The sequence below is a fragment of the Sus scrofa genome, chromosome 11, assembly GCF_000003025.6.
Source record: "Sus scrofa isolate TJ Tabasco breed Duroc chromosome 11, Sscrofa11.1, whole genome shotgun sequence".
NCBI classification, from domain to species: Eukaryota; Metazoa; Chordata; class Mammalia; order Artiodactyla; family Suidae; genus Sus; species Sus scrofa.
This window is the reverse complement of record NC_010453.5, coordinates 13,345,576-13,369,449: the sequence shown is the minus strand read 5'-3', so window position 1 is coordinate 13,369,449 and position 23,874 is coordinate 13,345,576. Positions and strand designations below refer to the sequence as shown.

General features: G+C 39.8%; 1 protein-coding gene across 4 annotated transcripts in view; it reads left to right on the top strand.

Moving 5' to 3' along the window:
* The window catches only part of TRPC4 (transient receptor potential cation channel subfamily C member 4), a 218,714-nt gene that overhangs the window by 149,552 nt on the left and 45,288 nt on the right, over nucleotides 1–23,874 (top strand). For all 4 annotated transcript variants that reach the window (XM_021065112.1, XM_021065111.1, XM_021065110.1 and 1 more), the window contains 1 exon segment: nucleotides 19,708–19,847. In XM_021065112.1, coding sequence (XP_020920771.1) covers nucleotides 19,708–19,847 — 140 coding nt within the window.

Genomic DNA, 23,874 nt, shown 5'->3' with positions numbered 1-23,874 from the left:
AAGATGGAAAAAGAGGAGTAGATATCAAATAAGAGAGGGTCAGAAGAAAAGACTGGATGGAAATTTGACCTGGTTTCTTTTAGTTCAGAATAGCAGTAGTGGTAATAAGAGTAGAAACGAAGAAAACAGGCGCTGAGCTAAGTGATTGAAATGCATGCTCTCATCTGAACATCATAGTAACTCCACATTTCGTTTATCCGTAATGAACGATGTTCGCATCCCATTTCATAGAGCGGAAATAGGCTTAGAAAGTTACATCACTTCCCCAGGACCAAGGAGCTCTTAAATGGTCGATACTAGATTCCAACTCCAGTTTGTCTAAGTCCAGAGCTAGAGCTTTTATCCTCCGTAAATACTGCCCTTGGCAGGTGAGAAATAGAATTTAAAGGGGCAAAAACAGCCCAAGAGCTTAAGGCTCCGTACATAGACTTCTTTCCTACTTTTTTTTTTTTTTTTTTTTTGCCTCTGTTTGCCATCTTAAATCTTTATGCAGGTTAAATTCAAGTGGGCTATGTTTATGCTTTATTAAAGATGTCACACTCCCTAAGATACACACTTGATGTAATTTAGTACTGAATGTCATGTTTGTTTGATATACCAAACTCCTCATTACCGTCAGCATCACATCACCACCACCTCCATCTCCGCTACCGCCCCATCTCCAATCCAAAACACACACTTTGCAGGTGGTTCCCTAATACTGACAGAGGAGATCTAGTCTAAGAAAAAAATATAAAGTCCTTTGCTATGACCTTGAGATGTTTCCTTTTTAGTTTCCATGATCACTTGCTATGACCTAAAGTTACATCTCCTCACTTCCAAGGATATCATTTATTTTTTACATCCTTCCCTGGTGTGTGTGTATGTTTGTGGTGTAGGGGGTTTTCAGGAAATGTAAAGAGATGAACATATTTCCCTGGTACATAATTGTTTCAAATGCAGAAGTTAACATTAAGTGAAGAGTGGTAATTTTCATAGTGAAAAAATGAATTGCTCATTCAAAAATTTTTATTAAGCAACCACTGCCACTCATTGAAAAGGTGACTTGAGAAAAGATTTGAGGAATATTTATTCATTGTTTTTTCCACTACATAAATGTCCAATGCTTAACTTCTCATGGAAAAATTTTAATTAAGTGCGAATCCTATAAAAAGTCTGATACTGCATTGATAGAAATATTTGACTTGATTTTTAAGTCACCACATTTAGGTCATAAGCAATCAGATAACCTAGAATTTTAATGCTCTACATTTTATATCTTAATCTAAAAATAATGCAGTATCTTTCCTCGGCACAGTTTGAAAACATGAACTTCCTTAATTGCATATTCCTAATTTTTTTCCTCTAAATTTTTTCTTTTGTAATTTATTTTTCCGCTGCACAGCATGGGGACCAAGTTACTCTTACATGTATACACTTTTTCCCATCCTTGTTCTGTTACAATATAAGTATCTAGACATAGTTCTCAATGCTACTAAGCAGGATCTCATTGTAAATCCATTCCAAGTTGTGTCCAATGACCCCAAGCTCCTGATCCCTCCCACTCCCCTGGGCAGCCACAAGCCTATTCTCCAAGTCCATGATTTTCTTTTCTGTGGAAATGTTCACTTGTGCTGTATATTAGATTCCAGTTATAAGTGATATCATATGGTATTTGCCTTTGTCTTTCTGACACATTTCACTCAGTATGAGAGTCTCTAGTTCCATCCATGTTGCTGCAAATGGCATTATGTCGCTCTTTTTTTATGGCTGAGTAGTATTCCATTGTGTATATATACACCACATCTTTCTAATCCAATCATCTGTCGAGGGACATTTGGGTTGTTTCCATGTCTTGGCTATTGTGAATAGTGCTGCAGTGAACATGCAGGTGCATGTGTCTCTTTTAAGTAGAGCTTTGTCCGGAAATATGCCCAAGAGTGGGATTGTGGGGTCATATGGATGTTCTATGTATAGATTTCTAAGGTATCTCCAAACTGTTCTCCATAGTGGCTATACCAGTTTACATTGCCACCAGCAGGGCAGGAGGGTTCCCTTTTCTCCACACCCCCTCCAGCACTTATTATTTGTGGACTTAATGATGGCCATTTTGAGTGGTGTGAGGTGATATCTCATGGTAATTTTGACTTGCATTTCTCTTATAATCAGTGATGTTGAGCATTTTTTCATGTGTTTGCTGGCCATCTGTATTATCTTCCTTGGAGAACAGTCTATTCAGGTCTTTTGCCCATTTTTCCTTTGGGTGATTGGCTTTTTTTGCTGTTGAGTTGTGTAAATTGCTTATATATTCTTATATATATATATATATTATTCTTATATATATATATTCTTATATATATATTAAGCCCTTGTCTGTTACATTATTTGAGACTATTTCCTCCCATTCTGTAAGTTGTCTTTTTGTTTTCTTTTGGGTTTCCTTTGCTGTGCAAAAGCTTGTCAGTTCGATTAGGTCCCATTGGTTTATTTTTGCTCTTATTTCTGTTGCTTTGGGAGACTGACCTGAGAAAATATTCATGATGTTGATGTCAGAGAGTGTTTTGCCTATGTTCTCTTCCAGGAGTTTGATGGTGTCTCGTCTTATGTTTAAGTCTTTCAGCCATTTGGAGTTTATTTTTGTGCATGGTGTGAGGGTGTGTTGTAATTTCATTGCTTTGCATGCAGCTGTCCAGGTTTCCCGGCAATGCTTACAGAACAGACTTTGTTTTTCCCATTTTATGTTCTTGCCTCCCTTGTCAAAGATTAATTGACCACAGGTGTCAGGGTTTATTTCTGGGTTCTCTATTCTGTTCCATTGGTCTGTCTGTCTGTTTTGATACCAGTACCACACTGTTTTGATGACTGTGGCTTTGTAATATTGCTTGAAGTCTGGGAGAGTTATGACCCTTGCTTGGTTTTTGTTTCTCAGGATCGCTTTGGCAATCCTGGGTCTTTTGTGGTTCCATATACATTTTTGGATTGTTTGTTCTAGTTCTGTGAAAAATGTCATGGGTAATTTGATAAGGATTGCATTGAATCTGTAGATTGCTTTGGGTAGTATGGCCGTTTTTAAATATTGATTTTTCCAATCCATGAACATGGAATGTCTTTCCATTTCTTTACGTCTTCTTTAATTTCTTCAATTAAAGTTTAATAGTTCTCGGCATGTAAGTCCCTTACCTCCTTGGGTCAGGTGTATTCCGAGGTAGTTGATTTTTTGAGGTACAATTTTAAAAGGTATTGTATTTTTGTATTCCTTTTCTAATATTTCATTGTTGGTATTCAGAAATGCGACTGATTTCTGAATGTTAATCTTATATTCTGCTACTTTGCTGAATTTATTAATCAGTTCAAGTAGTTTTGGGGTTGAGTCCTCAGGGTTTGCTATGTATAGTATCATGTCATCTGCATACAGTGACAGTTTGATCTCTTCTCTTCCTATCTGGATGCATTTTATTGCTTTTGGTTGTCTAGTTGCTGTGGCTAGGACTCCAAAACTATGTTGAATAGCACTAGTGAGAGTGGGCATCCCTGTCTTGTTCCAGATTTGAGTGAGAAGGCTTTCAGCTTTTCTCTGGTGAGCATTCTACTTGCTGTGGGTTTGTCATAAACAGCTTTGATTATGTTCAGGAATGTTGCCTCTATACCCACTTTGGCGAGAGTTTTGATCATGAATGGATGTTGGACCTTGTCAAATGCTTTTTCTGCATCTATTGAGATGATCATAAGGTTTTTGATGTTTCTTTTCTTAATATGGTGTATGACATTAATTGATTTGCATATGTTGAACCATCCTTGTGAACCTGGGATGGACCCTACCCGGTCATGGTGTATGATCTGTTTGATATGTTGTTGGATTCAGTTGGCTAAGATTTTGTTGAGAATTTTTGTGTCTATATTCATCAAAGATATTGGCCTAGAGTTTTCTTTTTTGGTGGTATCTTTGTCTGGTTTTGGAATTAGGGTGATGGTGGCATCATAGAATGTCTTTGGGAGTGTTTCTTCTTCTTCAACCTTTCGAGAAAGTTTAAGGAGGATGGGCACCAGATCCTCTTTATATGTTTGGTATAATTTGCCTGTGAAGCCATCTGGTCCTGGACTTTCATTTGTAGGGAGTGTTTTTATGACATCTTCAATTTCATTTCTAGTGGTCAGTCTGTCCAGTTGGTCTGTTTCTTCCTGATTCAGTTTTGGCAGGGTATAAAATTGCAGAATGTTGTCCATTTCTTCCAGATTGTCAAATTTATTGGCATATAGTTGTTCATGGTATTCTTACTGTTTTTTTTTTTTTTTTGTATTTCTGCAGTATCCATTGTGATTTCTCCTTTTTCATTTCTAATTTTGTTTATTTGGGTTCTTTCTCTCCTCTTCTTAGTCTAGCCAGGGGTTTGTCAGTTTTGTTTACCTTTTCAAAGAATTGGCTCTTGTGTTTATTAATTTTCTCTTTTTTCATTTTTTTATTACTCAAATGAATTTATCACATCTGTAGTTGTATAATGTCTATTGTTTTTTGAATCTCTATTTTATTGATTTCCTCTTGGATCTTTATAATTTCCTTCCTTCTGCTGGCTTTAGGTCTCTTTTGTTCTTCTTTTTCTAATTCGTTTAGGTGGAGGGTTAAGTTGTCAATTTGAGATCTTTCTCCTTTTTTGAGGAAGGCCTATATCGCTGTGAATTTCCTCTGAGTACTGCTCCTGCAGTGTGCCATAGATTTTGGGAGGTTGTGTCTTCATCATCATTTGTCTCCAGGTACTTTTTCATTTCCTTCTTGATTTCCTCATGGACCCATTGGTTTTTTAGTAGCATGTTGTTTAGTCTCTGTGTAGTAGGTTTTTTCTCATTTCTTTTCCTGTGGTTGATTTCTAGTTTCATGCCATTGTGGTCAGAGAAGATACTTGAAATAATTTCCATGCTCCTAAATTTGTTGAGGTTAGCTTTGTGTCCTAATATGTGGTCGATTCTTGAGAATGTTCCATGCGCACTTGAAAAGAATGTGTATTCTGATTTTTTTGGATGGCGTGTCCTGAAGATGTCAATTAAGTCTAACTTTTCTATTGTTTCCTTTAGGATCTCTGTCGCTTTATTGGTTTTTCTGTCTAGAGGATTTGTCCATTGGTGTGAGTGGGGTATTAAAATCTCTTAATATGATTGTATTCCCATCAATTTCTCCCTTTATGTCTGTTAATATTTGTTGTATGTATCTGGCTTCTCCTGCATTTGGGGCATATGTGTTGATGATAGTAATATCCTCTTCTTGGATGGATCCCTTCATCATTAAATAGTGTCCTTCTTTGTCTTTCTTTATGTCTTTTGTTTTAAAGTCTATTTTGTCTGATATGAGTATTGCAATTCCTGCTTTCCTGTCACGTCTATTGGCATGAAATGTTTTTTCCCACCCCTTCACTTTCAGTCTATATGTGTCCTTTGTCCTAAGGTGAGTTTCTTGTAGGCAGCAGATTGAAGGTTTTTGCTTTTTTATCCACTCAGCCACTCTGTGTCTTTTGATTGGAGCATTCAGTCCATTGACATTTAAGGTGATAATTGATAGATGATTATTTATTGTCATTTTAAACCTCGTGTTCCAGTTGATTCTATGGTTCTCCACTCTTTCTTTTTTTGGTTGGATTGTCTCCGATTATTTTCTGCTGAGTGTTATTTTGTTTTTGTTTTTGTTTTTCATGTTTTGCGAATGCAATGTTTGGTTTTGGTTGTGGTTGCCCTGTTTTTTAAGTATGCTATCCCCTTCCTATAATTGTGTGTTTTAGCCTGATGGTCCTGTAGGTTCAAACACTTCATTACTATACTAAAATTAAGAAGAGAAACAAACAAACAAAAAAATTTTTTAAAGAAGAGTCTATTTATTTCCTTACTTCCCTTGCCCACATTTTATGATTTTGATGACTCTTTTTTGCTTTTTAATTTTATTTTGTTTTAAACATGTTCATGATTAAATCTGTATGCTGGCTTATTTGAGTGACTGCTCTCTGACTGTGGTTTCCTCAGTCACCCTAGGTCTTCCTCTTTTTTTTTTTCCTCCTTTTCCTTCCTTTCTTTTTGGTTTAGAGAAGCCCTTACAATATTTCTTTTAGCCTGGGTTTTGTATTGCTGTATTCCTTTAGGCTTTGTTGGTAAAAAATTTGTAGTTCCTCTTCTATTTGAAATGATATTCTTGCTGGATAGAGTATTGTAGGTTGCATATTTTTTCCTTTCAGTGCTTTAAATATCTTTTGCCATTCCATTAAATCCATTTAATAAGGATTAAATATCTTATCCCTCCTGGCCTGTAGAGTTTCTGTAGAGAAATCAGCTGGTAACCTTATGGGGATTCCCTTATAGGTAGCATTCTGCTTCTCTCTTGCTGTCTTTAGGATCGTCTCTTTATCACTAACTTTTGCCATTTTTATTATAATGTGTCTTGGTGTGGGTCTATTGGTTTCAACTTGTTTGGGGCCCTCTGGGATTCCTGTATCTTGAACTCAGTAGCCTTTAGATTTGGGAAGTTTCCAGCGATAATTTCTCCAAATATATTTTCCATCCCCTTATCTTTTTCTACTCCTTCTGGAATTCCTATTATGCATAGATTGGCTGGCTTTATGTTATCCCATAGGTCTTTTATATTCCTTTCATGTTTTTTTATTTGGTTTTCTATCTGCTGTCCTGATTGGGTGATTTCCATTAATCTATCTTCCACATCACTAATTCATTTTTCTGCATTATTCATTCTTAGTTCAGTTTGTATCTCTGCAAATGAATTTTCTGGTTTTTCTTGGCTCCTACTTATATTTTCTAGTTCCTTTCTGAGGGTGTCTGCATTACTGTTCATATCTTCTCTTAATTCCTTCAGTATTTTCACTATTTCCCTTTTGAACTCCAAGTCTGTCAGACTGCAGAGGTCTGTTTCCTTGCTGACTGCTTTAGGTGAGTTCTCCTGTTGGTTTAAGTGGGAGTGGTTTCTCAGCTTCTTCATCTTGCTTGTTGTTTTCTTTTTCTTGGTGGAGTTGTACTCCCCGTGGCTAGGCAGAGTTTGCCTTGGCAGTGTTATGGAATGTTTCCCGAGGGCTGGCATTGTTGGTTGGTCTCCTTTGAGGCAGTGTGGCTTTTCCTGAGTGTGGGCGTGGCTGACAGGGTCTCTCTGAAGCAAAGGAGGACTTCCCCAGGGCAGACAGGACTGGGAGGTCTGCACCATGATGGAAGCAGATTTCACTTGGCTTGGCAGAGCTTGCTCTGATGTTTTTGGGTTGTGGGGCTCTTGCAGGGGGCTGGCGGTGCTGGGCAGCTGTTACAAGGAGTGCTGCAACCCCTGAAGGTGGGAGTGGATAGCTGGGCCGCTGAGAACCCAAGGGGCTTTTCCCCAGGGCAGCCAGAATTGGCAGGGCCACCCCACAATGGAGGCAGATTTTGCACAGCCGGGACAAGCTTGTTCTAGCTTTTCTGGGGTGTGGGCCTATTCCCAGGGGCTGGCAGTGCTGGGCAGCTGTTCCACAGGAGTGCAGCACCCCCCGAGGGCTGGAGCAGCTAGCTGGGCCACTGAGAACCCAAGGGTCTCTTCTGCAGGGCAGCCAGAATTGGAAGGACTGCCTCAGAATGGAGGCAGATGTTGCACCCCTGGGCTGAGCTTGTTCTAGCTTTTCTGGGCTGAGGTCCTTTTCCAGGGGATTGGTGGTGCTGGGTGCTCCTCCGCTGGGGTGTAGCCCTCCAGAGGGCAGAGAGGCCAGGGCAGGGAAAGCTCCTGCAGTGGTTGGCTTTCTGCTAATGGTGAAGCCAGCCCTCCAGGATGGCGGCAGTCTCAAGTCCAGTGCGCATAGGGTAGGGTGTGGGGGATGCACTGGGAAGCACAGCTTTCTGGTAGCTGAGGGCAAGTGAGCTCACTGTAGCATGGGGAGTATTTTATGGTGGCCCACCCCTTCTTCTCTCCCCTCCCCAACACTGGCACCTTGTCTCTCCTGCAGATCCAGCTCTTCTGCCAGGTTCCCTCTGATGTGGCTTTCCAGTCCCCAGCCCTTAGCATATTGTTTTCTAGACTCCCAGGCAGTCTCTGCCCCACCAATCTGACAGACTGCTTCCTAGTCCCCCAGGGCAGTCTCTGCCCTGCCAAACCAACTGGTTCCTAGTTCCCCAAGCAGTCTCCACACTGCCCACCCCAACCCATTCCCAGGGACTAACCTCCGGAGCTGAGGTCTCGGTGCCCAGCCCCCACCCAAACGCCTCTGTTTTTGGTGACTGTGCCAGTAGTTTGGTTGATCTATTTGATTCTCACTCTGCTCTTCGGAACTCAGACTTACTGCTGTGCTCTTCTCTGCATCTGGAGATCCCTCCGATTCAGTTGATCTTTCCGTGGAGTAGGTGACTTTCCAGGGTGTGGGATCCCTTTCTCCCCCACAGTTCCTTTTCGGGAGTGCCTGTCCAGCCCCGATTCCCCTTCTCTCACTCTCTTCTTTTCTCTTGTTTTACCCAGTTATGTCACAAGATTCTTGCCATTATTGGCATTTAGGTGCTTCTGCCAGTGATTAATTGCTGTTCTGTGTGAGTTGTTTAACCTGTAGATGTGGGGTTTTTTTGTTGTGTTAGTGGGAGAGGGCGAGCCTGCCCCCCTACTCTTCCGCCATATTGCCTTCTCCTTTTTCCTCTAAATGTTAAACTGATGATATCAAAGCTGTAGTAATCGAAAGGTTTTTAGATGTGTTCAAACTCAGCATATTCAACTATTCACTGTCCCTCTAAGTCAGTGTGTCTTGAGGTGCAGTGTCTGACTGTAATCATAACCACTGTAGATTTGCATGAAAAATTGAAATTTTTGAATTCTACCCTTGGTTGGCAGATTCGGAAATTTCAGAGGTCTTTCAATACTAAAGAATGAGAAGCAAGTCTAGAAACCAAATTTGATACAGATTTCAGATTTCACCTTTACTGAGGAATTAAAACTCATTAGAATCTAAACATGAGATGGTGTTTTACTTCTTCCAATCCCTCTCCCTAATTACCCTACACCCAATAGCCTTTCCCTGTCCCTTACAATATGTCTAGTAGATGTTATCAATTTCCTGAAATTCTGAGTTATTAAAAAGTAGTTCCCATTCAGTTTAAAACATGAATCTGTGTAAAACTCCCCTCTTCCCAATACAGGCCTGACCCACGCATCCAAGGCTGGGGAAACATTCATTTTTTGCTCATCCTTCAACCCCCACAGTGGCATGAAAGAAGGGAGGCAGACGTTTCTGTGGCCCCCATGCCTGGGTTTCTGCAAGGAAGAAACCTGGCAGGAAAAGGTAAAGTCTTCCTTCCCTCACTGATACCCTGGTCAGAGCTCTTTCCCTGCTGGTTGTCTGCATCTCTGGCTAATACTGAGCAGCCCCTGTGGCAGGTCTTGACCCCCTGACTCTCCTAACAGCCCCATGAGTGTTCCCGAGAGGGCCCAGTATCCCGTCTGAATCCGAGCTGCAGCTCTGCCTGACACCTTCCAGTCCCTGAGCATCTCGTAACCAGCAGTTGGCCACTTTAGGGGGCCTGTGATCCTAGCAAGGGCGAGCGAGCATGATGGCTAAAGCTCAGCTTCTTCCTGCGGCAAGCCTCACTGCCCAGGAGATCACAAGACCTTGCTACCTCCAAAGGCAGGAGGTCAGGCTGCTGCCAGCTCCCAGTGTTTGTTTCCCCTGAGGCACTAGACCCAGGGAGAGATGAGCAAGCCAGGCACCTGGGAAGATGCCCCAGCAGGGGGATGCCAGCTTCTCCTTGTTGTAGAAACCACCCCACCCCCGTCTTTACAAGGGATTTTCTTGGCATCTCCCACTCTTGGCTTAGGTAGGTGGCACTATTGGTGCGTCACTCCCGTCTTTCCCCCTGGGTTTCCTAACTAGCCCAGAGCTGTATGCCCTGACCTCACAGTCCTCCTGCCACCTCTTCCCATTGTTCTCTGTATAGACCATGAGTTGGAAGCGGCAGGTGGCTGAAAACAGTCAGGGTCCTCAGACCCCTCAGGAGAACCTAGAAGGGAGGGGGTGGCTGCAATTTTCTGTAAGCTCTCTTCCGAAAGTGGCTACTTGAGGCTCTTGCCTTTATCTTTGTTTGGGTTTTAAGAATAACACTGAGACAATGCCTTCCTTAGTGCTTCTTATGGGTCAGTCATAATGTGAGTCTCTACTGAGTAAAATAACTGCATTTAGATTTCTTTTTGAACAGAAGAAGAATTTTGACTTGATACTACGCTTTTGCTCCCCAACTTGGGGAGAAAAAAAAAAAAAAAAAAACCTCCAAAGAAGAGGAATTCTTTTTGTTCTCTTTGTCTTCATTGATTTGGTGCCACAACATGGAATTCAGTCTCCTGTCAAGGTCACATCCCTCGACTAGTTTGGGGGCTGCCCTTGGAGCTATTGCAGGTATAAAAAAGGTGACTGGCTCTTTGCTGGGGGTTATTTACTCTTTGTCTGAGAACTGACAGCAAGAAAGGAGAGGCAAAGAGGTCCGTTTGCAGAATTAACATATTTCTCACATGAAACTGAGGCTGTTAAGTGCAGCAACAGAGGTCTGCTGGCTTCATCTCCCCTCAGCCTCCTTCACATGATCTGATGTAACAGAACCCTCAAATAGCCCTGACAAAAACTGTTATGGGAAAGGTAGGGAAAAAACAGTCAAAACTTCCAGGCATCCACAAATATTTTTAAAAAGGAAGTTCTCTGACTCATTTGCCCTGTGATCTTTCCGTTGCTGGTCCCTGCAGTCTTCCACCAGTGCTGGTAATTAGACCTCCACCACCACGAGGAGCAATCATGTCATCTGTGTATAAACAGCAGAGAACAATGTTGAAATGTTCCCATTGTGGGAACAGCACAAACGTTTTGTGACAGAAACTCCCTCAAGCTTTGTTCTCTTCCGTCGTTTCAGTCACTACGAATGATTTACTATTTGGATGCATTTTTCAGCCAGTTAATAGCACCCCCTCATTTTTCTAAAGGCTTGTTTCTTCTAAAATTTCAGTGAATGTTTTCAGAATTGAGGAAACTTGGTATTTTATTAATGTGTTCATAACAAATAGAAATCAATAGTCATCACATAGGGATGTGGTGATACAGGAAGTGGTTCAAACAGCTTTATGAACTGATCCTGCAATCTGGTGCTTTAACCAAAGATCCCAAACCCCATTAGCTAAAGAACACTGATTGATAGTCTTGTGTACAGCTCAGGCTTAAAAACAAAATGTGGAGGGAGTCCTCGATTTCATCAGGATCTCTGTTTTCTTCCATGTAGTCGTGCCTTTCCAAGATCAGAAGTAAAATATTTTTGTGTGTGATTCAGAAAGTCAGGTATAATGTCTATTCATTGAATTCCAAAGGAACTGTAATACATTCAAATTATCAATTTTTGCTTTGACTTTTAGGAAACCTTAGAAGTCATCTAGATCAAACTTCTAGTTGAAGTGTCATGTCCTTGAACCCGTCTAATAAGAATAGAATCTTCTCAGGTATTTAGGAACTCCAGGTTAAAATACTGCTTTGTACTGAGCTCATAACTACCTCATAAATCCTTCCCGGTGGTTCTCATTTTGCTTTCCGAAGCAGTTAGCCCTGGGGTCTTTAGCTTTTACATAATTGCCCACAAAAATATTTGAAGTTAGCAATGCAGGTGATTGTTAATAATCACATTTGGCCTTCCATTTCTGTGGAAGCAAAAAAAAAAAAAGTATAATCTATCTATAAAGGGAAATAAAATAGAAACCCTCTGGCTAGCAGATATTTAAAATGCATTTCATTTAAAAATACATACAGAATTTGAAAACACCAGGATCCCAAGTTTATAGACTTGGAAACCTTTATAGGGTAGATGGAAGAGGTCTCCACTCATTGCTAGAATTTCTCAGGACTATGACTGATGGAAGGCATCCAGGCACCGGGCTGGGATCCCAACCCCAGAGCATTCCTCTAACGCCGGGCACGAAGGTTCCTTTCTATTACTTTCACTTCACAGATCTGATTTCGGCTTTCTGGGGCAGACCAAAGCAAGTGTGTACCCTCTGGTAGAGGACAGTTCTTAATCTTTCATGGCAGCTATTGTGATGACTGATTTTCATAACATTTTGATAAATCAAACAGGAAGAATCAGTGCCTGGCTATTTATGCCCTTAAGGTAGAGTTATACTTCTTAAAGGATTCTATCTATAGAATTCTGTATAATCCATATCTTTCTTTTTTGCAATGGGATAACTGAAACCTAGAGGGATTAGGTACTGGCTAAGATTACTGGTGGAGCTGAGCCCAGCACCTCACGTACCTGATATGGTCCATCCTTATCACCGAGCTTTCTGATGCAAGTTCACCTGAAATGTGTGTGTTCCATCAGCCATTGCAATACCCACATCTTCTCATCTCTGAGCGATGGCAAAATTTGAGCAAAACAAAACAAATGAGCTCCATTGTGAAATCTTGGGAGTAAGAAAGTGTTGTCTAAGAGCACTGCCTATAGGGCCTGAGTCCCAGTTCTGGTCTCTCCATGAACTAGCTTTAGTCAACCAGCCTTTTGGGGCCTTAGTTTTCTTATGTAGGTTTTGGTTTTGTGCTGGATTCTGTGACTGCATCCCGGCTCAGTAGGAAAAAGCCTCACGAATGTGGGAGGGGAGAATATTTCCATGTGTACCTAGCATTTTTTCTCAGTGGATAATATCAATTGTAAGTTTCCCACCAGCTCTAAAATCAGTGAGTGCATCCTATTTTTTTCATATCTGATACATTCTTTTTTCAGTGTGGAGGCAGTAAACATTATCACCTCCCCAGTTATGCCTCAATCTTATCCGAGTTCTCCAGAGAGGTTTATTTATGAAAGACCTCAAAGGGGCAGGGAGGATATAAACACCAAATTGAGAATAAAGCAATAACCTAGAACAGACTTTAAAATACACTCTATAATTAATTCAACCGGTTAGTCCTCATCTGGGTTATTAAATTTTTTTGGCTATGCCTGTGGCATGCAGAAGTTCCCAGGCCGGGGATCAAACCGACGCCAGAGCAGCTACCCAAGCCACTGCAGTGATGCTGCTGGATTCTCAACCCACTGAGCCACCAGGAAAGTCACAGTGTTTGTAATTTAAATGTAACAAAATTAAAAACGAAAACTTTGGTAATAATGTTAAATAACTACTGCTAGTTTTCCCTAAATAATTATGGCCTATCAAGTCTAATATGCTTTTATTTATTTGAGTTTTACTGTGAAAATTTTCAAACACATCTATCAGCAATATATCACAATTGATACTTGATTATGTTTATTTTTAAGCGCCCCTATTTCCATTGTCCAACATCAATCTCTCATAATTTTTGCTACTTTAACATTGAGTTGTATCACTCCTTTATTTATTTATTTATTTATTTATTTAATTTATGTCTTTTTGCCATTTCTTGGGCCGCTCCCGCAGCATATGGAGGTTCCCAGGCTAGGGGTCCAATCGGAGCTGTAGCTGCCGGCGTACACCACAGCTCACGGCAATGCCGGATCCTCAACCCACTGAGCAAGGCCAGGGATCAAGGCCAGCAACTTCATCGTTCCTAGTCAGATTCACTCAATTTTATTTTATTTTTTTCTAGGGTACAGACTCATAAAATGTTGACAAACACATACAATCATGACAAACCACCACAAATCAGATGTAAGACAGAGGCTGGCAAACTATGGCCCAGAAGGCCAGGTCTCGCCCTTCGACAGGTTTTATAAATAGTTTCATTTAAAAAAAGCCACACTCGTTCATTCATTGCAAAGCCTAAATTATTTATTTTTTGGCCCTTTACAAAAATATGTATGATAGTAGTTGTAGATTTTTACGTGTCCTTTATCAAATCATTTTCCTTCTAGTCATACTTTGCTGAAAGTTTTGATCATGAATGCATGTTGAATTTGGGCAAGTTAATTTTTTTCCCCAGTAATCTATTGATGGGATAAATTACATTGATTGATTTTTTTTTTTTTTTTGTCTTTTTGCCATTTCTTGGGCCACTCCCGCGGCATATGGAGGTTCCTGGGCTAGGGGTCGAATCGGAGCTGCAGCTGCCAGCCTACACCAGAGCCACAGCAACGCAGGATCCGAGCAGCGTCTGCGACCTACACCACAGCTCACGGCAATGCCGGAACCTTGACCCACTGAGCAAGGGCAGGGATCGAACCCTCCACCTCATGGTTCCTAGTCGGATTCGGTAACCACTGCGCCACGACGGGAACTCCAACACTGATTGATTTTTAAATGATGAAACAACCTTGTGTTTCTGGGGAAACAGCATTTGGCCGTGATTTATTATCAATTTTATGTATATTACTATATTTAATTTACTAATGTTGAAGGTGTTTGTGCATAGGCATGAAGGTTGTTAATGTGCAGTTTTCTTTGTATTATTTTTGTTGACTTTTAATCAGAATAATAGATGCTTGTTAAACATCTCTTTTTCCTGTAATTTTGTAAGTGTTTGATAACACTGGCATTATTTATTCCTCAGAGGTTTGGCAGAATCACCATGAAGGAACTGAACCTGCTTTTTCCTTTGTTGGAAGGTTTTTTGCAATGAACTCATTTTCTTTAATGAATATAGGACAATTCAGGTTACTCGATGCCCTCTTATGTGGATGGGGAAGGTCATGTCTTTCAGGGAAAATGTTCAATTCATTTAAGATGTGAGATTTCTGGATATTAAGTGGTTCATTTTATTCACGTGTTATCCTGATGGTGTCCGTCAGATCTCTCTTCATGTCCCTACTTCCATTTCTGGTATCGATCATTTACATCTTCTTCTAGTTTTTTCTTGGCCATTCTAGCTAGAGTTTTATCAATTTTATTGATCATTTCAAAGAATTAGATACTGTTTTCATTGATTTTCTCAAGTTTTATGTCTTAAAATTTATGGATTTCTGCTCTGTTTAACTTTCTTTCTTCTGCTTGCTTTGGGTTTAATTTGCTCTTTTCATAGTGTCATAGTTGAAGCTGAGATCACTGATTTGAGACCCCTATTGTTTTCTTTTCTTTTTTTATTACTTAATGAATTTTAATGCATTTATAGGTGTACAACATTCAATAAAGCATTTAGACCTATATATTCTACTCTAAGTATTGCATTAACTGCATCACAGAATTTCTAGTTGTGTCTTCATTTTTATTAATTTCAATTTTTCTTTGTTGTGTTTTGCTTTTTAGGGCCACACCTGTGGCATATGGAGATTCGGAGGTTCCCAGACTAGGGGTCTAATCAGAGCTATAGCTGCCGGCCTACACCACAGCCATAGCAACGCCAGATATGAGCTGCATCTGTGACCTACACCACACCTCATGGCAACGCCAGATCCTTAACCCACCGAGTGAGGCCAGGGATTAAACCTGCAACCTTATGATTCCTAGTCGAATTCGCTTCCTCTGAGCCATGACAGGAAATCCTGAAAATATTTTCTAATTATTCTGTAATCCCCCCCCCCCGCCTTTGACCAAGAGTTATTAGAAGCATATTATTTAATTGCAAACTATTTGGGCATTTTTGAGATACATTTTATTATTGATTTGTTGCTTACTATGTTGTCATAGAACACATTTTGTGTAATTTCAACATGTATAAATATGTTGAAGTTTGGTGTATAGACCGCAATAGAGTCTATCTTGGTGAGTGTTTCATGTGCGCTTGAAAAAAATGTCTATTCTACTGTTGTCAGATTGTTGATAGTGTCGTTCAGAACTTCTCTATTCTTACTAAACTTCTGCCTACTGGTTCTTTCCCTTACAGAGAGTAATAGTAAAGTCACTAACTATAATTGTACCTCTCTACTTATATTTCAATACTGTGGCATCTTGCATTATCAGGTTATTTTGTAAGCTGTGTTCATATTAGGACTGTTCTATCTTCTCATTAACTTTTTATCCTTGTGTTGTATCCCTGTACATACCTTCTGCAATATATTCAGTCCTGTATTGATAGAACCATCTGAGCTTTTAATTAGTATTTCATGCTATCATTATTATTCATGTACTTTTAACATATTGATGGATTGTAACATAGTCGTGTTTTGCATTTTATCCCATGTGGCCATCTCTGTCTTTTAATTAGTGTGTTTAGACCATACCTTTCACTCAATATAAATATTATTATTATTTTTTTTTTTTTGCCTTTTTAGGGCCACACCCACAGCATATGGAGGTTCCCAAGCTAGGGGTCTAATCAGAGCTGTTGCTGCTGGCCTACATAATAGCCACAGCAGCACCAGATCTGAGCTGCATCTGTGACTTATACCAACCTCACGGCAGTGCCGGATCCTTAGCCCACTGAGCGGGGCCAGGAATCGAACCTGTGTCCTCATGGATACTAGCTGGGTTCATTAACCACTGAGCCATTACAGGAACTCCTCAATATAATTATTGAAGCAGATTTTAAATCTACCCCACCATTTTTGCTACTTGCCCCATCTGTTGTATTTTCCCCTTTTATTTCTACCTGATCTTTGAAAAATGTTTTATAACTCCATGTTTACTTACATTTCTGGCTCTTTATTTATACATAAAAATATTTTGGGAGAATGCCATAGGATTTATAATATAAAATTTAATTTATCACAGTCTAACTTCAAATAATATTATTTTGCTTTACATGTAGTTTAAAAACCTTATGATAGTGGATTTCTAAATCCTCTCTCATCTTCTGTGCTAATGTCATACATTTTACTTTTAAATATGTTATCTATGTTATAAACCACAGTGCAGTGCTACTATTTTTGCTTTAGGCAGTCAATTATCTGTTAGAGCAATATGAAAAAAATTTACATTTATTTTCATTTTAACTATTTCCAAATAGAGATCTTCATTTCTTTTTATACACCTAAATTTGTTTCATATCATATATGTTCTGCCTAAAAAATATCCCTTTAGCATTTCCTATAGCAGAGATCAGTGTATGAATTTTTGCTTGTCACAAAAAAGTTTTTTGTTCATCTTTATTTATTAGAGGTATTTGTGCTCTGTATAGAATTCTAGATTGACTTTGTTTTCCCCTTTTGGCAGTTGACTGATGCCACTCTATCTTGCATGGTTTCAGACAGTTTGCTTATGTCTTATATTTCTTCCTTTGTATGCAATGTGTCTTTTATTTCCATCCCACCTCCTACCCCTGATATTTTTAGTATTTTTTTTTGGACAGTTTTAATGTATCATGGTGTGCGTGTGTGTGTGTATTTTGTGAGCAGTAAGTGTATAGCATTTATGCTTGAAAATGGACATGCCTCTTCTGCTAGAACATTAGTGCAGAAATCTGAGGCAATATAATCATGAGCTGAGCTGGGTTTGAGTTTCATGGTTGCTGCAGTCAGCTGCAGCCTCATACACTTCTGCTTAGAGTGGTGTTAGGGATTGCAAGCCTTTGTTGCCCCTAAACTCACCCACTGAAATCCTAACCCACAATATGATGGTTTGGGAGGTGGAGATTGTGGGAGGCAACTGGGTCCTAAAGATGGAGCCCCCAGGAATGGGATTAGTGCCCGTACAAGAAAAGACCAGAGGGCTAGCTCACCCTCTTCCTGCCAAGTGAGGATACAAAGAAAGGTTGGCAGTCTGCAACATGAAAGAGGGCTCTCACCAGAGCCTGACCCTCCCACCCTGATCTTACAGTTGTAGCCTCCAGGACTACAAGTCAATTTCTTTTTATAAAATAGTCTATCTATGATGCTTTGTTATAGCAGCCTGAACAGACTAAGACAAGTGGGAAAGAGGGTTATTCTCAGAATTCCTGCTCCACGCACATCTTTTGGCTTCCCTGTGTACCTGTGCCTCAGAGGGGGGTCATTGTCCACGTGTTTGCTACTCCTCTAGGGGTTGTCAGCTTCTGCTACTTCCTGGGCATTTGTCAGGCTGGTGATATGGGGCAGGAAGATTGTCTCTTGTTCCCAGTCTAGGGTCAGACTTAGATGAACCCATGCCTGGGCATCACAGATGGAGCTTCTCGATGATCCAAACCTTCCTTCTCATGGCAGTAAAACTTCAGGTCATGTGAGGGAAGAATGTCCTGGCCTTCCAACTGCAGTAGGAAATGTCTAAAGATACTGGTTTAAAATCTAGGCCCGGGTTTGGTTTTTGCTACTCCCATAAAGCTAACATGTTTTGCTCTTAGGGGAGAGGAGCCTGGGTGGGGCTTTGTGCCTTCCTCCCAGAACCATCTCTTGAGTAGTGGCGGGATCTGTGGCAAAGAGCTTGCAAGTGAGTGGACAACCCCCTGCCCCCGCCCCCGGTGTCTGCACCCCTGAGGGTTCTCCTCTCACATGGGCTCACACTCAGCCTTTAGACGTTTGTTTAAGGAGGTTTTCTTTTTCTTTTTTTATATTGTCTTTTTGCCTTTTCTAGGGCCCCTTCCTGTGGCATATGGAGGTTCCCAGGCTAGGGGTCCAATCGGAGCTGTAGCCACCAGCCTACACCAGAGCCAGAGCAACGTGGGATCCGAGCCGAGGTGGCAACCTACACCACAACTCATGGCAATGCCAGATCCTTAACCCACTGAGCAAGGCCAGGGATCGAACCCACAACCTCATGGTTCCTAGTCGGATTCGTTAACCACTGCGCCACAACGGAAACCCCAAGGAGGTTTTCTGAAATCATCTTTCTTTCCTGGGTGATGCCAGTGTCTCAGACCCTGCACTCTGCCACAAGGCAGCTAAGGGTCACATGTGGCTCTCTTTGCAGGAACCTGCTTCTCTTCAACATACAGGCTCCTCCTTGGTGTCTCATCTCTCTGACAGACTCATGGAAAGTTAGGATTCCATAGCTCTATAGTTTTTTCCATAGATTCCACGGCTTTATAGTTTTTTCTTGTACACAGTGTAGAACTGATGTGAAACTCTGCACTATGCACGTTTGATGTTTTAGACTATCATCATCTTAAAAGATTCTTGCAGTATGCTTGCTTTAATGTGTTTTTAAAATCATATTTATCCTTTTAGTATGTCCAGATTCTAGATTAAAATATCTTTATGTCTCACAATCAGGCTCTAAAAATAGATTTATAAAATTTTAATGAGATTATGGAAATAGAATAATGATAGACAGTGATATTTTATAAGTACTTTCCAAAATTAAAAAAATATATATTTCCCATTAAAGACATGACCATAATAAAGGAAAGGGATTTTTATTTTCTTTGGATGGAGCTTTAAAGCTATTGCTAGATATAGGGTATTTAATTGAAGTATGTTACAACCATCTTCTGTCCAAAACTGAAATCCTCTCTCTGAAGGTACTAATTTCTTACAGAAACACAATGAAGTACCCTGCCTAATGTTTTTAAGCCAGTAATGGTCACTAGATACACTGTTTTTTCATGAATCTTTGACTCATTTTGACTTGTGAGGAAAAATGTCTTCAAGTACCTGTTTACAAATAAATGTTTCCATGAGATATTTTCCATGGAAAATATATAGGTATGATACTTTTATATTTTCCATGAGAAAAATATATAGGTAAGAGGAATTCCAGTTTGATTCAAAATTTTACATTCTTATGAATTTATCAAGTAGATAAAGTGAAACTGCTCCAAGAGAATTCTCTACAAATTAGCTGTGTCCTGAAAGTTTCAAACTCTGACTGGGACTCATTTTTTACCACCTCTAAAAATATATGTTGTATTTAGTGTAACTATACAGTCTCTTGCAGCTCCAAGTTTCTGTAATTCCTAGTTGTATATCTCTGTTTAGTGATTTAATTGAAAAATCACACTTATTTGAATCTTTCTATAATTGCAGGTTTTATATGGGGAGAAATTAAACAAATGTGGGATGGTGGACTTCAAGATTACATCCATGATTGGTGGAATCTAATGGATTTTGTGATGAACTCCTTATATTTAGCAACAATCTCCTTGAAAATCGTTGCATTTGTAAAGGTAACTATTGTTTATATTATTGGTAAAGCGTAAGCTCTGAAAAGTATTGATATACTGCCCATTGCTATTACTTTTATTAATCATGTTACCTACAGTGTTATCTGTATGTGAAATTCATCATCTCATGATTTTATTGATAGGAATAAAATGCATAGATAATACCCAGTTTATAGTCCTAAAACCAATTTTGATAAACATTTAGAAGCTGTCACACAATTTTCCTGCATCTAAATTGAATGATGGCTCAAAATGATTCACCATAGCAGCTCTAGTTTCTACTCCTTTCCATTTCTAATGAAATTCTACCTCACTGTTCAAATTTCGACAACCAAAATCTATTTTTATCAGTTATAACTAACCGATAAAATTACATAGACAGATCAAAATATTACTCTCTCAAAGCAGTGAAATTATTATTTCAGTTTAAACTAACATAGTTGGATATAATTAGAGCAGAATATAATTTCTCCTCATCCCATTCAACATGACATTGCCTGAAATCTCACACACCCATTACTCCCCCGCATCTGGTACAACATCAGTCTTATCTCAAACCACATAATTTACATAAAACATTTTTGTTCTGCAATGACAACTGGGATTATTTTGTACTTTAGGGGGTGTTTTTCAAACCAAAGTATTATCGTCTCCTCCTTCCTGCCTTTCTTTGTCCCTCTTTTATCTTCCTTTTTAAAAACTTTGTGTCAGAATGATTAGCGAATTAGTAAAACCTAAAGTGTGTTTAATTGGACTTTCCATGAATAATTCATGCAGTCTAATGATCTGAACTAGAAAATGCTAACATGTAAGCGAACCTTGTTCATTTAGTCTTGTTCTTTAAATGGCCCGAGCCTGCTCCTATAATGTACAGCTTTAACAGGGTTTAAATTGCCCAGTTGTTTCCCAAGTTGCTTAATTAAAATGTTTCTAGCACTCATCAAAACATTAAAAAAAAGAATCAATTTTTACCAGTTTCATGGAAAACAAGCTGTGTGTTAAGAATAGAAACACAATTTGATAATTTTTCCCACCTGCCTTAAGGTGAATGGCCTTTGGACCTTAGTAAGATGATGGGAGGTACTGTGTTGAGGAGTGAGTGAGGAGCAAGGAGGTTTTGCAATCTGTGTAGAAGATGGACAGTCTCTTTTTTTTGAAGTGCATATCTTTCCAATTCTTCTTTCCTCTGTAACGATTGTTATGTATATCTATAAGGTCGTTTTGGACATTTCCCTGCTAAAAAGTTATGTATCTGGTTTTTGTAGCCCCAGGCAGTTATAAAATTCTGCTTTGTATGACTATAACAGTTCTCAAACTATTAGAAGCTAAGAATCACCCGGAGAGCTTGCTAAAATACAGATTCCTTTTCTCCAGTCACAGAAATCAGTAGTATTAGGGAGGGGACCCAGATTTGCATTTCTTGCAAATTCATCGGGTGATATTGATGTCACTGGTCTCAGGAAGACACTTTGAATAGCCCAAGGCTGTAAAATTCTATTCAGCTACTCAAAGAAGTATGGGGCTGATTCCAAAAGGAACCTGTCATACAATATTTATACTAAGAAACAATATCTTCATAAATTTCATTTATAAAGTGTTACTTATAGTACACATATAATTTTATATACAAGTACTCTGATTTAAAAACTGGGTACAGTTACATAAATTAATGGATATTTATGTATTTTTTGCATCAATGGGTTTAGATACTGGATTTGAATTTTCTTAAAATGTTGGAAGTTCTTCATGTGCAACATCTATCTTAATATTAAAATATAAGCATTGTTCCTTGTACTATACCAAGGGAAAAGTTATGTTAAAAATTCAGGAGTTCCCAGTGTGGGTCAGCAGATTAAGAATCTGACATTGTCTCTTGGGGGATACAGGTTCGATCCCCAGCCTCGCTCTGTGGGTTAAGGATCTGGCATTGCTGTGGTTGTGGCATAGGCCTGCAACTGCAGCTCCTTTTCACCCCTAGCCCAGGAACTTCCATATGCTGCAGGTGCAGCTCTAAAAAGAAAAAAAAAAAAATTCAACTCACCTACCTCAAGCAATGAAGAAGAAAGGAAAGGTGGGGGAAAGGGAAATGGAAAAATATGCAGAAATTACCTCAGAATATGATGATGTAAATAACAGAAACACATAGTTTGTTTATGTGCTTTGGCCACAGGAGTTCAGCTGGGATTGTAAATTTAAGTTATGAGGTACTCCTCCTGAATGATTAGGCTGGTGACCAAAACTTGAGTTGAATGGGTAGAGTTGAACGGCATGCACTTTAGACTTGGATTTCCTGGGCTCAGTTTCCTCCCGTCACTTACCCGTCACGTGAACTTGGATCTGTTTCTTCACCTCTGAGTGCCTCACACAGAATAAGGAGAGTACCAATTTCTGCCTTGTGCTCTTAGTATAAAAAGTAAATGAAGTGACATATTTAAAGTCCCCGTGACAGAGTAAGCACGCATGAGCTTTTCTCCTTTCTCTTCCACTCCTGTTTCCTCCTGCTTTGTGCTACGCGTCCTCTGGATTTGCCTTTTATGTCTTTTTTTGTGTGTGTGCTTTTTCATTTGCTTTATTTTAGTCGAAAAAGAGTCTGAGCTCTGGATCCACACTGGCTTTTACCACGTGCAACCTGTCTACTTTGGGGCAAGTTTTTTTATGTGAGCCTCTTATCCCTTAAATGATGGTAACAGTCCGAGGAGCATTTGCTTTGGGAGTCTGTGAAGTTGCTGATTTGCTGACTTCTTTTGTTCCACCATTGAATTTTTCATGCTAATTTTTAATAACTTACAACTTCCTGGAATTCCTTTGTGGTGCAGCGGGTTAAGGATCCAGTATTGTCACTGGGGTGGCTTGGGTTGCTGCTGTGGCAATAGTTTGATCCCTGGCCTGGGAACTTCCACATGCAGCTGGCATGGCCAAAAAAGAAAAACAAAACAAAACAAAAAACAAAACTTAACTTCCTATTTCAGGAGAAGGTGCTTTATTCATGTACAAAAATAGATTACTATAAATAAGGCAAACAGTCATGATGTGAATCAAGTAATAAGAATTTATGAAAAAAAAAGAATTTATGAGGTCACACAAAGAAACAGCTTCCCATCTCTTTGTTGAGAATGCAGAGATGCCTGAGATATAGCCCCTGCCTGTGGGCAGTTCACAGGAAGGAAAAAGAAATACACATAGAGAGCTTCCCATGTGATAAGGTCGACAATATAGGCATTGGTGGCATCAAGGAAGGAACTAAATTTTGTTGAGTGTCCTGCAATTAATTATTTAGAATGAGTGGGCATCTATCATGTTCATCTATGTGCATGAGTGTTCCAGGGAAAAAAAGACATAATGTGAAAAAGTCTGAGGGTATAAAGGAGTCAGTATTTCAGACGGATGATTCAGGAAATGGGGGCAGGGAGAGGATGGGAAGGATTTTCTAAATTGTGCTATAGAATTTGGACTCTATAAACAAAGAGGAACCATTAATGAGGTTTAAACAGAGAATGAGTCAAAAGATGATGAATGTCTGAAGTAGAGCAGCAGACATAGGAGAAGCTAAGAGAAAGTTATTTTTTTTAATTAGGTGGTAAGAGGAAGTTCCCATTGTTCAGCTGGTTATGAGCCTAAGATCCATAACGATGCAGGTTCGATCCCTGGCCTCACTCAGTGGGTCAAGGATCCAGTGTTGCCAAGAGCTGTGGTGGAGGTTGCAGATGCAGCTTGGATCCTGTGTTGCTGTGGCTGTGGTGTAGGCCAGCAGCTGCAGCTCTGATTCAACCCCTGACCTGGGAACTTCCATATGCAGCAGGTGCAGCCCTAAAGAAGCAAAAATAAATAAATAAAGAAGAGGTAGGATGGGTGATTTGTTATTGTGAAGTATGAGGAAGATGGAATCATCTTGATGCTGCTCCCCAGTAAAGAATCCACTTCTCATGATGCAGGCAAGATGACCAAGAATTACAAGTGGGATCTCTGCTGGAATATCCCAGGCTCTGCCTCCTGTCTGCAGGAGCATAAATGATAGCAAAAACCTAACCCT